Source organism: Microchirus variegatus (genome assembly GCF_963457635.1).
Source record: "Microchirus variegatus genome assembly, chromosome: 4".
Taxonomy (NCBI): domain Eukaryota; kingdom Metazoa; phylum Chordata; class Actinopteri; order Pleuronectiformes; family Soleidae; genus Microchirus; species Microchirus variegatus.
In genome coordinates, this window is record NC_139805.1 from 29821787 (window position 1) to 29837160 (window position 15374).

Genomic DNA, 15374 nt, shown 5'->3' on the forward strand with positions numbered 1-15374 from the left:
TTTGCACTTGTTTTTCTTGCCTCTTTTTGATATAAACACCAACCTTGTGCGTACCAGTAGTCCACATAGGGACCAAAACCTGGTCCTAATGAGAGAGAACTTCATTAGGTTTTAACATGAAGGTTAAAGGTGAGAAGTTAATAGTGGTCAATAGCAGTCTGGGTAAGGTTGGGGTTAGACATGAACTAGTTATGAGTAGGTCTAAAGGTAGGTTTGGTTTAGATTGCCGAAATGAATGGAAAGGGTTAGGGTTAGGGTTAGCGTCCTTACACGAACAGCTGAGAAAAATACCTCTTCTGTATTGATGTAAAACCATCATTGTGAAAACATAAGAAACGTGTCAGTCCTAAAAACGAAATACCACTAATAATAATAATAATAATCTGAGGAAGGAGGTAAATACAGGAGCCTATGCTCCCAAACCTGTTGACTGAAAAACAGCTTCTTCTTCCAGAAAATAAACACCTCTAGTGTACACGTTCACATAATTACTGTGTACTTCATTTGTAAATATCATTGTGTGTATACATAACATGTTAATATATTTCCACTGTTCTACACCATTTGTTTGTATTATTAATGTATATACATAATTACACTATTTGCACTTTGGATGCCAAACTTAATTCCATTGTTCAAATTCTGTACTTTTCAGTGCATATATAATTATATATGCGAGAAATGCGGATATTATGAAATCGGTCTCACGCGTCCGCGGAGCCGTTAACGCGATAACTGGAAAGGCGTTTGAGATTAAATTTTTTTTATGGGTCACATACCCCCTGTAGATGATCCCTATTGATTTTGAGCTGTCTACCATCATTATTAATTAGTAAATTAATTAATATATTAATGATATAAAAACTATATTTTCGCCTGTATCTTCCAAAGTATTGCAGGTATTGGCTTCAAATTTTGCATGGGCATCACATACCACCTGAGAATTATTCCTATCTTTGTAGCTTTATTATTAATTAGCAAATTAATTAATTTATAATGCTAAAAACACATTTTCGGCTTTATCTTCCAGACTGATGGAGATATTGCCTTCAAATGTTGTACAATGATTCACGTAACAACTATCTACAAGTACAATCATTATTACTTTGGCTATGATTGGTAATAGTTACATAATAAGTTAACTTATTAGTGAACACAGAAAAAATAGTTAAGGCATTTTTTCTTTATTATTGAGCTCATTTGGACACATTGAGGATATCATAGGTTTATTTAGCACTTATTAATATTTATTACATTATAATATACATTTATTAATTATCATATAAAAAATAGTTAAGCCTCCATTTCTTTATTAATGCATTGAATGGAAAGTTTGAACATATTGTATGCTTTTTCATGAAATTGAATAAACAGTGTATGTTTTTTCATGACATTTGGACACTGAAGATATGGCAGGTGTGGTTAGCATTTTAATATTCATAATATTTAACAAGGTATAATAGGTTAACTAGTTTTATTAAAAACTCGAGAGAAATTTATGAGTTCAGGTATTCTGTGTTCAATATCGAGTTTATATGGATACTTTGAACATGTATAAAGTGTAGTCAGCATTATACCATAATATTTAACAGTTATTTTGTTGAATTTATTAATAATTAATTAAAACAGTTAGTGGCAGGTTCGAGTGCGTATACTTTGGGTATATTGGAAAGTTGAGGATTGGACAAGTTCGCGGATATACCCCTTGCTGTCGGCGCCCGACAGTGTACGCTAGTTAAGTTGAAGCTATTAAAAATATATGATATACTTTTTCAAATGTCAAACTGTCTTTCATAATAAAAAAAAAAACAAAATCACTTTTAAGTAGGAAAAAATAACAGATAAGTACATATCTAAGGACAATAGGCAATAAAAAAAAAAGATGAACCGCTCACTCAAAGAATTGTCACAGGACAATGAAGATTAGATTATTATGGCGAGTGAGAATTTCTCTCTGATAACTAAAAGCCAACATTACTTTCATGTCTGTTTTGTAAACAATAATAGCCTGGAAAACATTTTTTTTAAATTTATTTTCTTTATTTGACAAGTTCAAATACAAAACAGAGCAGAAGACAGGCAGATTGAAACTGAAAAATATGACCTCAAGAATGTGTGATGATGTTCACTTTCAATTTTGAAATGATATATATGTATTGTAATATTGTACAGTAGCAGTTTTCTGTCTGGACGCAGGACTGAATGGTCGCTAACAAGTGCAACTTGTTCCCAAATTTAGACAATATTTATAACAAGATTTCAAGGTACAAGAAGCACTGATTCATTTAAAATGTGGATTAACTGAGGAATTTTCTAATACAGTCAGAAAGTCAGATGACATATACTTTATGTGCTGTACTTTCTTCAATCTGCTCAAAAATCATGTTTACTTCCTACTTCCTGCAGTGATCCCATCAACGGTGCCTCAAAATGCATCATAGAACTTAACAAGACTAACTTTAACTTTCATGCCTTCACTTACACCTTGGTCCATAGATCATAGGTCTTTTCATTAGCATTTCATTAGCATTTCAGTCTGATTGTAAATTTTGTAGCAACAAGTGCTCCAGTGTTCCAATGAAATGTATAATGGCAAATGAAGAACTCACTAGCTAAAAGACAAATCCATTCAGAAAATATATTATACTTATACAATCAGGAGTATTATTTTCACAGTATACAAAATTTTAGATTATTATTTTTCTTGCACCTATTATATTAAATTACTGTTAGTAGGCAGGTGATGCTGCCAGCCTCTTTGTATACATGTTTACTATCAAAACTAATAATTCTCAATATTGTAATAAAATAGTTTGAGTTAGATTGTACTTGTTTGAGACAGTGGTGAACACAGGAGGCACTGGAGTCTGCATAGTATTTAGAAAAAACAAAACAAATGCAGTCCAATATTAAGTCAAGAAAAATGCACAGTCTATTATGTGTCAGATGTTTCAATGATGGATCCCTCTGTTGTTTAGTGTTACTACCTCCACCAAGGAGATTATGTTTCTAACAGCTTTGAGCAGCAGCAGAACTCTAAAAGAAAACGATTTGGAAGAAATTTCCTGGGAAGGAAGAAATCATTAGATGATGAAAAATCTAGAATCTGGACTGAAAAAAAGGTACTCCACTGGGTGTTTTCTACTCACTCCACTGTCAGCCTGTTTATCTTAGAACTGATCTTAAGATCTTAGTGTTTATTTAAAGCCTTGTTCAGCCTTATTTTAACCCTCAATGAACATAACGGAGCTATGGTCATCCTGAGGTTGAGATATAAACTGTAAGGCAATTGTTCCTTTGCTGTTGTCCAAAATTTGGAATAAGTTACCATCTGTTTTACACACATCACTGACCAAGCACTTTTTAAATCTAAAATCAAAACGTTTTTTTTCTTTTTTTTCTTAACCTTGTAACACTTCTTTCTGTTCTTAACTCAAGTTTAACAGTTATAGGCATTTGTCAAACTAACACTCTGTTGCCCAGCAGCCAAACCACAACAGTAAGAATGTCCATGCTTCTGCTTGTGATAAAAAAAACACCTTAGATCATTTACCGTCCGTCCTCTGTTTGCACAACCATGGTAACGTCTTTCTCACATGTTCATTTTCTTACAAGAAAGTAAAGTCTTGTAATCCATGTAACCCGAGTGCACTTATGTACACATTCTCCACAAATTTGGCTTCATCAAAAAAACAACAAAAAAGGCTACCTGTCTCTAATGCCCCAACATGCTAAAGCAAAACAAAGTTAACAAACTACATAAAACTCCAAGGAGCACTTTATAAAAATGACAAACCACTCATAAATGAGCAAATCTTAAAAACACACTGGCCAAAGCTCATTCAGAAGGATATTTTCTAGCACCTGTGCACACTCACACACATACTGAATGGGAATGTATACATGTGCTACAAAACAGACACATGTATTATCATGTGGCTAAACATGTGTGTTGTTGTCTCTTTTGGATCCCAGGACCAGAAACCACTGAAATCATTTATTCTCACATCCTACCACATTAACTTTAGTTGAATCATTACAAATGGCTGTAAAAAGACAAACAGATGTGAACATCTCCAAGAGCAAAATATATTTTTTGCATTACTGAAAGAAAAAATGACATAAAACTGTCATTTTCTTACATTTAAACACTATACAGTTTTAATATATTTATGTCCATATAGCATAACATGTTGTATGTACTAAATATTATTTTAAGAATTCATTTCAATATAAATAAAATGGGTGGCCGCTTGGTCCCACTTTTAAACATAGCTTTGGTGACTTTTTTTTCTTAAATTAATCAAATATACAACATAAATCAACTTGGACTGTTTTTATATTCAGTCTATCAAGGGAGGTAAACTGGAAAAAATAAGAAACAAATGGCCAAATACACATTTTGTGCAATTTTAAATTGGAAATTGGATAGGCCAATTTTATGGATATGAGGTCACAGGAACCACAAGCCCATTTTTTTAAAATTCGTATAAACATTGTCTCATCATAGACCTGCAGCATGTTTTCAGCAGTGCATGTGGAAAAACAGACACAATTAGACATCTGCGGGCTCACATCAAGTGCACTTAGAAAGGTTAGGCACCGAGAGGTGAAGATGAACTCGTACTGACCGAGCCCCCGAGGTCGTCGCACGCTTTACTCAAGTGAGTCAGTGTCCTTCAGTCACCACAGCTCGACGTCCACTCACAGCGTGTCGTCCTATCTCTCAACCACAGCGTCATCTTCCATGTCGTTCAGCAGGTAAATGTCTGTGTGTCGTGGAGGTCCAATTTGTATCTGAAAGAGAGAGAATGACATTTTCCTGCTTGATAATCAAAAATCAAGAAAATACTTTGAAAATGTTCATTCAATTTTCCAAAAAGAAAAATCACACACAAATACTTGCTAAATACACACATAGTGCTCAGTATAACCTGGAAAACATTGCACTACTGTAGCTAATTTTAAACCAACTCTAGATGTCACTTTTTTATTTAAAAACCTTTAGAGTATTGATGACTATAGAGCAATTTTAGCTGGTGCATTGCTGTACTTTAACTTTAGAACATTAAGGAAAACACATTTCAATTTCTGTAGTTTGAACAGTGGTTAAAAATAAATAAATAAATAAAATAAAAGAATGTCTGATCAGGTTACAATTTGAATTTGATTGTTTGTAATTATTGATTAATTAAAGATGCTCACCTTGGGTCAAAGTGCTATTTTCCTCATTTAATCCTGGAAAATCCTGGAAAAGAGCATTTATACTACATGCAGTGTTTTGATCTACATCTACTCTGATTACATTAAAGTGGAAAAGTAATAGTTAGCTCTTTGACCCCTTAATTTATGGAAAAAGAAATGTGTCTTTTTAGCAGCGTGTGGGAAACCCATCAGAACCAAACACATCTTAAATATATGTTAACTTATTCTCACAGGTCATTTCAACAGTTCATGTAAATATTACAGCAACTTAGAGCTACTCTGTATTGTAATTAGCAGGTTGTATGGAAAGGTGGACCATATGTGACCAGGTTTAGTGAATTAATTTCAAAGACATCTTATCAAAAAAGAAATCAGAAATAATTTCCTCATTACTTATGAATTTAAAACACAGTTCAACTTTATTTTACTAGGAAGTCACATTGGGATTAGAATATATAAAAACAAAATAGATAACAAGGCTTTTCTTTTGACATCAAGATAGAAAACTCCACATAATGTCCATATATTGGTTTTTCCCCATTTATTTTTGACATGTTCTCTTTAGGAAAAGAGAGACACTTATTGCTTTGATCCCAAAAAGGAGAAATGAGCAATGACTTTGGAGAAAATGAAGTATATGTACTTCCCCAAGGTTTGTGAAATATAAATTTACTGTTCGGCCCATTTCAGTGCATTGAAGAACTTAGCATTGCTGGCATCCTGATTATGTAGGCACTGAAAGAGGCTCTGGGTTCGAGGCTGCAGCTTTCACATGTTTGATTGCAGCCACTTAGTTGAGCTCAGGATTTATATTTCCTTCAAAGACTTGGTTGAACTGAGTGACTTGTGTGTGCGTATAACTTGTGCATATACTGAAACTTGCCACTTGAGACAGTCAAATGAGAGTGGAGGGTGTTGAGGTAGCCTTGAGTAGACATGAAAACAGAATGCAGCAGCAGCTTCTTCTTCATGAAACATACAGTAGGTACTAGGGTGATGGTTTCACAGTATGGAGAACAAAAATACTGAATGCAGCTATTATTAGCAAACAACGTCTGAGAACATCAGATTTTAGGTAGAGAGCGTTAATCCAATTGTACACATACATTTCCTTAGCGTTTGACTGAAGCATTAATTACAAGCACCTTTATCTTCCTGGTGCCGGAGTGTGATTATGTTTGATTAAGCGACTAAAATACACCAAACAAACATGTGACAGTAGCAGGAACTGTGCTTTCAAGATCCTACATGATCTTGAGAAGTCCGGGTTGTGTACAGGGCTCAGAGTCTCTCAGAGAGGAAAGAGGAATGCTGGTGGTTAACTGTTCCTGTCCAGCTCTATGAGTCGTACTCTGACGGCTCCTCTATCAACAGAGCAGGTCGCTTTCTTACCCTGCTGCTAAAGTCCAGGCAGGAAACCCCCAAAGAGACCAGACAGTGCCATACCTGCAGACAACAACAAAGGAGAAACCAGTCAAAACACAATAGCATTTGTGCTCATTGTCATGCATCCAATGTTTTTTTTTCTAACTAAAAGATCCTGGTAAGTCTATTCACCTATACATCGTTTACTTTTAATTTAGTTCTATAAAGCCACATTTCCTTTTAATTTTGGTTTAGTGAATCATTAATAAAAATGAACATATTGTACATAGAGTCCCAGGGCATGTTGGTCAGTTTGAAAGTGGTGTAATGGCGTTGTAATCTACTATGACACTTAGACATGTTTACACACAGTGAAAATCAAGCCTATGGATAAAACGCTGATTTTAATATATAATATATTCGTTCCTCCCATTAATTTACTAATATTACGGCACATACTGTAGGTTGCTCGTACTGTAGGATTAAATAAATCTGTAAATTTGTAAAACAACAGACAAGCATTTGTGCACAGAATAGTGTTTTGTCGGTCAGGAGTGATTCGTTCGAAAGTACGAATCATTTGAGTAAACGAACTGACTGGGATCACTTCATGAACTGATTCGTGTCTTAGCAGGGCACTGGGCTCCTGATTAGCACTGAACGATTCGGTGAACAAATCTTTTAAAGTAATCATTTTAATAAACTGATTCAAGTGATTCAGTATACTCAAATGAACTGCCAATCCCATCACTAGCCCAGAAGCTTAAATGGGATGGAAATACAGTTAGTAAAAACATTTATAGTACAAGCCTGTCTGCATCAATACAGTAAAATTGGAGCAAAAATGTCTAATTTCTGCAGCCAGAGAAATTGGCAGTAAGAACTCACCAGATAGCCAACAAAGCACAGATAGGCAACGGAGAGGAGAGCAGAGAGGACGTAGAGCAGCACACTGTTCAGTGACGTCACATAAACCACCACAAAGTACATGTTGATTGCACAAACCAGCAGGATGACAATCCCTCCGGAAATCTTCCACACCCTAAACAGAACATGCAGTTAGATCAACAACTGAGAAACATTGAGATAATATTTCCTGATAAACTATTGAATAAATCCACAGAGTAAAACAAACTGTACTTTGGCTGGTCTTGTGTTTACCTGTTGATTAGTCACTGAATAACTAAACCCAGTTGGAGAACTTCCACTGATCTTAACATAGATCCTGTTTTTGGATGAGTTGTTCTGAAGGAAACTACAAACGCTGCTTTTCTACATGTTAATGAGAAGAAAAAGGTAGAACTAGACGAGAGGGCAGTGCAGCAGCAGCACCCTGACAATTAACCCTGCATCAAGTCATTTATGTGTTACATGTGTTAGGCAGATACACTGTTGACAAGTAAAGGCCTCTCCTATGAATGCGATTATTATTCAGTAAATAAATGCAGCTTAAAGAATACAACTAACATGTACAGTATAAACAGTATGAAAACCAAAGTGATTACGTTAATAGAAAATACTACTAAGGAAATACTATGGAGGAAAACAATGATAAAAAGAAAAATGCATATTTTACTCACAATCCGTTTGCAAAGTCATTCATGATGGATGTGAGACTTGTGAAGGTCAGAATTGGGATCAAAGCAAATGGAAGCTGTTGGATACATAAAAAAAAGTCTGAATGTCAATGAAAATTTTACAAGATTACTAAACACACTGTGGAAACAATTAAAGAATGATTCAGGATGAGAAACATTCAGGACGTTCAAGTTTACAGAGCTTTCCAGATGACTGGGCCTGACCTGCATGCTTTGAAGCACATTGAGGAAGTCATTCATGCCAGTCAGATGCTGTACATCCTGGAAAATGGCTACCAGCAGAGTAGGTGTGATGGCGATGGAGCGGGTCAACAGCACTCGTGCAAATCGCGACCACCGTAGGTTCAGGAAACCCTGAAACCCAAACAAGCAAAGCACATGAATGAGTAGAAACATTTAGATAGATCTCACTTCTCACTGCAACACATCTGACTGTCAAATAATAAGTAACAAAGCTACCACTACATTTCTAAGTAACACACGTTCTTACCTCCATCACAAACTGCCCAGAGTAAGTGCCTGTCATCGTGGAGCTCTGTCCAGCTGCCAGGATCCCAATGGCCCAGATGTATAGAGCTGCAGGGCCAAAGAAACAGCCAAGCACGACACCCTGAACAAACACATCAAGAGAGAAAAAGTTTAAAAATTAAAATGATCAACATCTGTATCCATCTTTCAAAAGAGAGAGAGCTGGAGAATACTTTAATGAGATTCATTTGTTTTAGTGGACTTTTCCAGTGTGAACATTTAAAATGTACGGGCATATTTCAGATAAATAAATAGAAAACTTTATTGTCTCTGTAAGGAAAATTTTTTTCAGAGAGTAAAACCTGTAAAATCTTTCTTGGCTTGACAATATAATAAGGTTAAAACACAGAAGACACTTCAACAATTCAACAGAGTATATACACCTACAATTACCCTAAAAAATTACTATTTTTACTATCAGTTCATAGTATTGTTCCACTTGTTATTTTAATCTGATAAATATAAACAGCTGGAGTGAGGTGCCTAAATCAGACTTCCCATCTCTAATACAGTCTTGACAATTTGAAATGGCACTTTCTCTGATTTTTCTGATTAGTGGTTTAGGGCCCAGTTGAAACGATTCATAGCACATTGTCTAAAGTGTATCACACAAGTGCATTAACTCCATTTTTCTGAATACAAAGCATTTACTTACACAGTAGTTGAGTATTTACAGTACTTGTATGAGATATCTGTAGGTGTGTTTTGGATGTATCTAATGCACACTTTAAATAAGCATAACAATTGGAAGCTATTGACTTTAGCTGGTCAATGTGCCAGTGACTTTCTGCTGCCTCAAGGTAACAACACACCTCATTTTAAGACCAACACACTCACAGGCAGACTGCTGAGAGCAAGTGCATTTGCTACCTACATCATGTGAGCGACAACTGTGTTGATTGGAAAACTAGCAATAATTGTGCTGTGCACCTCACTGCACTGGGTGTATATTTAGATATGATGCTCAGAAATGTACCCCTTTGTAGATGTCCACTTCCAAAGTGTCGTTGTTCAGAGGGAAGAGATCTGTGTGAGGACTGCCTGTTGCATTGCACTCTGCATTCTGCCACCAGAAAAAGATTAATTCAATAAATCAACAATAACATCACAACAATCGTCAGCAGTGCTTCGTAAAAAAACAGTGCCTTTAATGTGTACCCACCACTTCCATGTTGGTTTTATTGTAGAAGGCCTGAGCAAAGACGGCCACGACAAAGACGTTAATGAGAAAAGAGATGAAGAGAGCGATAGTTGACTCGATAAAATAGTACTTGTTGGCTTCCTTTACGTCCTTCTTATTTTTGCGATCAATGTCCCGAGACTGGTGCATGAGGGAAAAAAAACGGAAAAAACAAAATCAATGTACAAACCTACTCCCTGATTGTTAGAGAAATGTAAATTTGACTTGTTTATTACTTAAATTTGCAAGTGATTTAATATTTGTTTCTTACTTTGACCAGAGCTGAGTGCAGGTAGATATTGTGGGGCATGATGACAGCACCCACAATTCCAACTGCCTGCTCCAGCTGTGAAGGCCCACAGCCAGCACAGTAAGGTACAAACATACCCTTCAGCAGCTCCCCTTGGTCTGGCTTTACCAGCACATACTAGACAGCGAACAAGTTAAACGTGTCAGTGTGTCACAAAGGTCTCTGTAAATGCAGTGTAAGATGTTAACTAAAACTTGTATTGGGAAAGAGAAGGGGCCTTACCTCGTAACCAAAGCTAATAGCCATTACAGTGATGAGAAAGCCAAAGAAGGCTTCAAGTTTCCTCAGCCCTACAAAGAGATACAAACTGTATAAACACTGACACACACAGCTTTTTAGGCACTGGCCAAGGTAGTTGTTGCTTATTTACAGAGGCTCGCATACCATATTTGTCTAGAAAGAGGAACACAAATGTGTCAGTGATGGTGATGAGGACTCCTGCCCACAGTGGGATCCTGGAGGACAAACAGGAAAATGTAGTGAAATCTCTTTGGGTAGAAGTTCTTCCTGGATTCACATTAGGTTCGTTAAAAGGTGGTGTTGCAATGGAAAACAAGTACACAAAAGGTAGAAACAAACATCTTTAATCCTATAATGAAATGTCATAGTCACCTTTTACCCTTTAAAATGTATAAATAGACACATTTCAGCCTCATGCCATCATCAGGGCAGCTTCCCTATTGAAGGCTTGAGGCAGAAATGCGTCAGTATGTATTTAAAAGGGTTGAATATGGCCATGTCATTAAAGTATGGGAAAAACTGTGTTTGGTCACTTTGTTCTCACCATTAGGAGGAAATAAAAAACACTCTACACATGTTTGCCACCACTTTACATGGATAAAGACATTACCTGCCCACAGAAAGGAGGTTGAGAGCTATAGCACAGCCAATGACTTCCTGCATGTCTGAGCCAATAATTGCTAGTTCGACCATCATCCAAAGGATGTATCGAGGAACCTGAGAAATAAATGTATGAAAATACAATGATATAGTTTGTTCTGTCATAAAGATTTTTTCATGTTTAACCTCAAGGTACATCGAGTTCAGAGGTGATTCAACAACATCTAAAAATGCGTCATAAAAGTCAGGAATGCTCACAGTGGGATACTGGCGGTTACAAACTTCAGCCAGGTGCATCCCTGTTACGACCCCAAGGCGAGCGGCTAATCTCTGCAACAGCAGCCCGATAATGGTGGCTAAAAGAAGAACCCATAGGAGCTGAGAGAGAAAAACAACATCAGCACAAGGGAGTTAACTTTATAGAACGATTTTTATTTGTCTTAACTTACAATGTCTTAGTAAATTATTGATTGAGAAGTTTAAAGGAAGGTATGTTTTTTTTAGGAAAAGCTTTCAAAATAAAGCAAAAAACTGATGTGCACTCGCAAGGCTACAATAAGTACAAATTATAGCTGTTGCGCAGAATAATGGTTTGTTTCAGACCAGCTAACTGAGCCATGGCAGCATGTTTTGTTATTGTATATCACCTTAAAGCCAGCTTTAGCTCCAGACTGCAGGTCAGACTCGATGTTTCCTGGGTCCAAGTAAGCGATGCTCATCAAAAACCCTGGTCCAGTGAAGGCCCAGAGTTTACGGAAACTGAATACCTGAAATAAAACCGAATTGTGGTTGTCTAACCAATTCTGTAACTGGAATAATATTGAAATATATATATAAAAAATGAATTTAATATATATATTTCTATCTTTCTAATAACACAAATCATTATTATTTGTCCAACAACAGCAAAAAACATTTATCATCTTCATTACCTGGTTGTCACTCTCAGGAATGGGCACCTTGTCCTCAAAGTATGTGGAGAAGGGCTCTTCCTGGACCTCAGGTGAGGCAGGAGGAGAGACAGTGCTGTACTGGTTCCTCTGGACTCCATTCTCCTCAGGGGAGTCCTCTAAAAATAAAAAATAAAAACACCACAGAGGGAAAGGCTTATTAGTCGTGATGCATGGCTTCTCTAGTAGAGATGTTCTCTGCCTTCTGTCCAGGGACAACAAATAAAAATGAGGTCAAAGCTAACTCTGGTAAAGCTATGAAGCTACACACTGTACACACAGCCTCTGTCAAGCATACAGTTAAATAAATAAATAAATAAATAAAACACATAACATCGTGAACACACAACAGCTTAATTGCTGTGTGAAGATTTAGTGTAATCACTTCCACAACATGGAGTTGACTGTGCAACAATTATGTTATTAATCAGATTACAATATGTGAACATAATAATATGCACTGATACCTTGAGGAGCACACCTGAACAAAGTGAAAGCAAAATGCATCATTTGCTTAAAACACAGATTTATTATATTTTAGCAACTTCTATAGATTTTCTATAGATTTTCTATAGATTTGGCATGAAGTGATACTTCCACCTTTACATTATTTTTTATCTGTATTTCAACTAATACAAGCCAAACTCCCCTACCTCACATCAAGCAAAACACAAAGCTGATATTACCCATATTCTATGAAATATTTAGGCATTCTGGAATATTTTACACTACAATTAACCTCCACACACACCTATAATGTCCAAACCAATCCAATGTATTTATCAAGTAACATTGTTGACCAAAGTGCTGTACAGTAATAAAGCAACATTTTAAATCATAAAACACAAAGAGAGCACAACACACATAGCAGGTGAGAAGCAAAAAGACAGTTGAATGCCAAAACAAAGAGATGAGTTTTTAAGAGACTTAAAATCAGGAAGTGATGATGTGGGGCATGTTTGTTGTTTTTACATAAATAGCTTCTAAAGAGCAAAATCCAGCACATCTGTGCAGAATATGAGTACAGTTTATGAGTACATAACAATAACATGTTATTAGTTTTGCATTGTTCAAACAAATGACAGAGAATACAATAAAGGAAAGGCAATTAGATTGGTGTATATAAACAACAATAAAACCTCTCATAAAAGCAATAGGTCATTAGGTCTGTAATTACAATGTTACTTTGTAATATTGTAATATGTTATTTGGATAACAAATATATATTTATAATTATTAAAGTATTATAAGTTGTGTACAACTCACTGAATTTAGACTTTTCATTCCTTTCTCCCTTCATCTCCAACTCACTGCTGGTCCAAAAGTCCACGATGCCCAAACCCTGTCTCTACTTTCAAATGACTAAGCCTTTATCATTCTTATTTCCCTCCCTCATTAGATGTCACAATGACATTCTGACATCATGGTTCTAAAAGTGACCTGTCAGAGAGAAGTTAAGACATATCAAACTCAGCACAAATAACCCGCCTGCCCTTTACCCTTCCTTTACCTTTTAAATACTCCGACAATGTGATTAAAACACACATACAGTACTGTAACTGTAGTATCAGGAATAAAGTCAGTAGATCTCCTTCTGTGTCCAAATTTGTTGGAATATGACTTTTTAAAGCTGTGGTGCTTTAAGCAAAGCAGTAACTGAATATGCACTAAAGTCTTAACCAAATGCGCAGGAGGTTTACATTTGGGGAACATAGCGGGCATGTTTCTGAAGTGATGATCATGTTTCTGTTATCTTAAGAAGTTACCTTCGTGAATGTCTCCGTCTTGCTCAGCCTTCATCGGGGCAGGCTGAGGGATCCCTGGGAATTTGAGGGATGAATATCAGCCCCCCTACAAAAAGACAACAGCAGTTACGTAACTTGAATAAGCATTAAATACATGGGTGATTATCACGAGGCTTTGGCCTTGTCATCTACAAAACAACTTGAAGTTTCTCACACTGAGAGAATGACCAACTTCTAAGTGAAACATGACAGTGACTAAATGACTTATTGTAAGTAACTGCAACAGGGAACCTTGCAGAGTTTCACTTCCACCACACACATCACCTTTCTAACACTCACAGACTTAAACTGTGATTTCTTCACTCACAAAATCTCAGACCAACCAATAACCAGTGGACACCACATTCTCTGAATGAGAGTGGGTGGCTCTTTTGAAAGCACATAACTCCAGTCATGAGACGCTAAAGACAGAGGATCTATGCCATCAGTCAAGGTTACCTTCAGAGGGTCACATCATAGCAGCTCATGTGCTTATTTATATTCATCACAACATAATGGGTTCTTTGACACTTTCCTCAGTCGTAACAAGTGACTTGTGTTCCATCTTAATATAAATTTTCCACAGAACCTGAGGATAACTGCTGCGGAGAATGACTTCTTCTAATAAGACAACCAAAATAGTATGTCCTCATTCTACTGACAGTTGCTCAAAATACATACCATACATCTATGTATTACTCAAGAAAGACGCCCACTTACAAATTGAAAATGGGAAATAATTCTAAAACCAACATTCTTGAGCCAGATTTAAAGAACACTATAAGCATGACCGCTAAACCTGGAAACTTGACACAGTGAGTAATAAAAGCACTGTCATGCTTCGCTGCTCCACATCTGACATACTGCTGTGTCCTGTATTTGTCCTCAAGTGACTTGAAGTCCAGTCCTGTATTATGCAAGTGTTTTTTTTAACACTAACTGACACTGTCATCACTATTCTTGTCAAAGTGTACAGGTGCCCAGGGCCCACATGTTCATGGTAAAACAGACTGAAGTATTTGGACATAGTAAACTATATTATATTCCAACCTGCAAACTAAGATAGATGTTTAATTAACATTCAATTATGTAAACAACATTCTGGTGTTACTCAAGTTTGGAAAGTTGAATTGATCTAAGGTGTGTATCTAAATGTGAATGTGTTGAGCAATCTAACTTCTAACAAACACTATAGGAGCCTAATCTACACAGAACATATGTTACAATCACCACTGAACAGCCATGACAACTCCCAAACTGAAAAATGATCGCAAATGTAACAACACTTGGACCACTTGCAGGCTTTAAAAACACAATTCTGTTTCATATAACAGTGACTGAATGAAGCACAATGCCCACCTTTGGGCTGTGATCTGAATGTTTCCCTTAAATCTAAAGTATGTGATGTATTATATTTTTATTTTTGAACATAATTGGCCGTGTCTGACTATGTAAATCCCAGAATTAAAAACTGGATCAACACAGTCGTCCACAGGCCTGGACGATATGGTCAAAAAGCATAATGATGATAAACACTTTGATTTCAGTCAATATCAAAAATGATTATGATAAATGTAAGTTGAAAAAAACGATTTTTCACCTTGAGTGGGAGAT

General features: G+C 36.2%; 1 protein-coding gene across 2 annotated transcripts in view; it reads right to left on the reverse strand.

The window, feature by feature from the left end:
- Window positions 1–5665: 5665 nt before the first annotated feature.
- The window catches only part of LOC310926526 (natural resistance-associated macrophage protein 2-like), a 10303-nt gene continuing 594 nt past the window's right edge, over window positions 5666–15374 (reverse strand). The window contains exons 2-17 of one of the 2 annotated variants that reach the window (XM_083888675.1): window positions 15361–15374; window positions 13743–13827; window positions 11959–12095; window positions 11674–11793; window positions 11285–11404; window positions 11037–11143; window positions 10571–10641; window positions 10409–10476; window positions 10148–10303; window positions 9859–10017; window positions 9673–9759; window positions 8659–8778; window positions 8373–8522; window positions 8151–8224; window positions 7459–7612; window positions 5666–6651 (exon numbers count right to left, since the gene is read on the reverse strand). The exon at window positions 15361–15374 is cut by the window's right edge and continues 27 nt beyond it. In XM_083888675.1, coding sequence (XP_083744801.1) covers window positions 6544–6651; window positions 7459–7612; window positions 8151–8224; window positions 8373–8522; window positions 8659–8778; window positions 9673–9759; window positions 9859–10017; window positions 10148–10303; window positions 10409–10476; window positions 10571–10641; window positions 11037–11143; window positions 11285–11404; window positions 11674–11793; window positions 11959–12095; window positions 13743–13776 — 1665 coding nt within the window. In that variant the 5' untranslated portion in view covers window positions 13777–13827; window positions 15361–15374 and the 3' untranslated portion in view covers window positions 5666–6543. Of the gene's footprint in view, window positions 6652–7458; window positions 7613–8150; window positions 8225–8372; window positions 8523–8658; window positions 8779–9672; window positions 9760–9858; window positions 10018–10147; window positions 10304–10408; window positions 10477–10570; window positions 10642–11036; window positions 11144–11284; window positions 11405–11673; window positions 11794–11958; window positions 12096–13242; window positions 13264–13742; window positions 13828–15360 lie in introns of those variants that run through there. The other variant, XM_083888676.1, reaches the window with a different exon arrangement.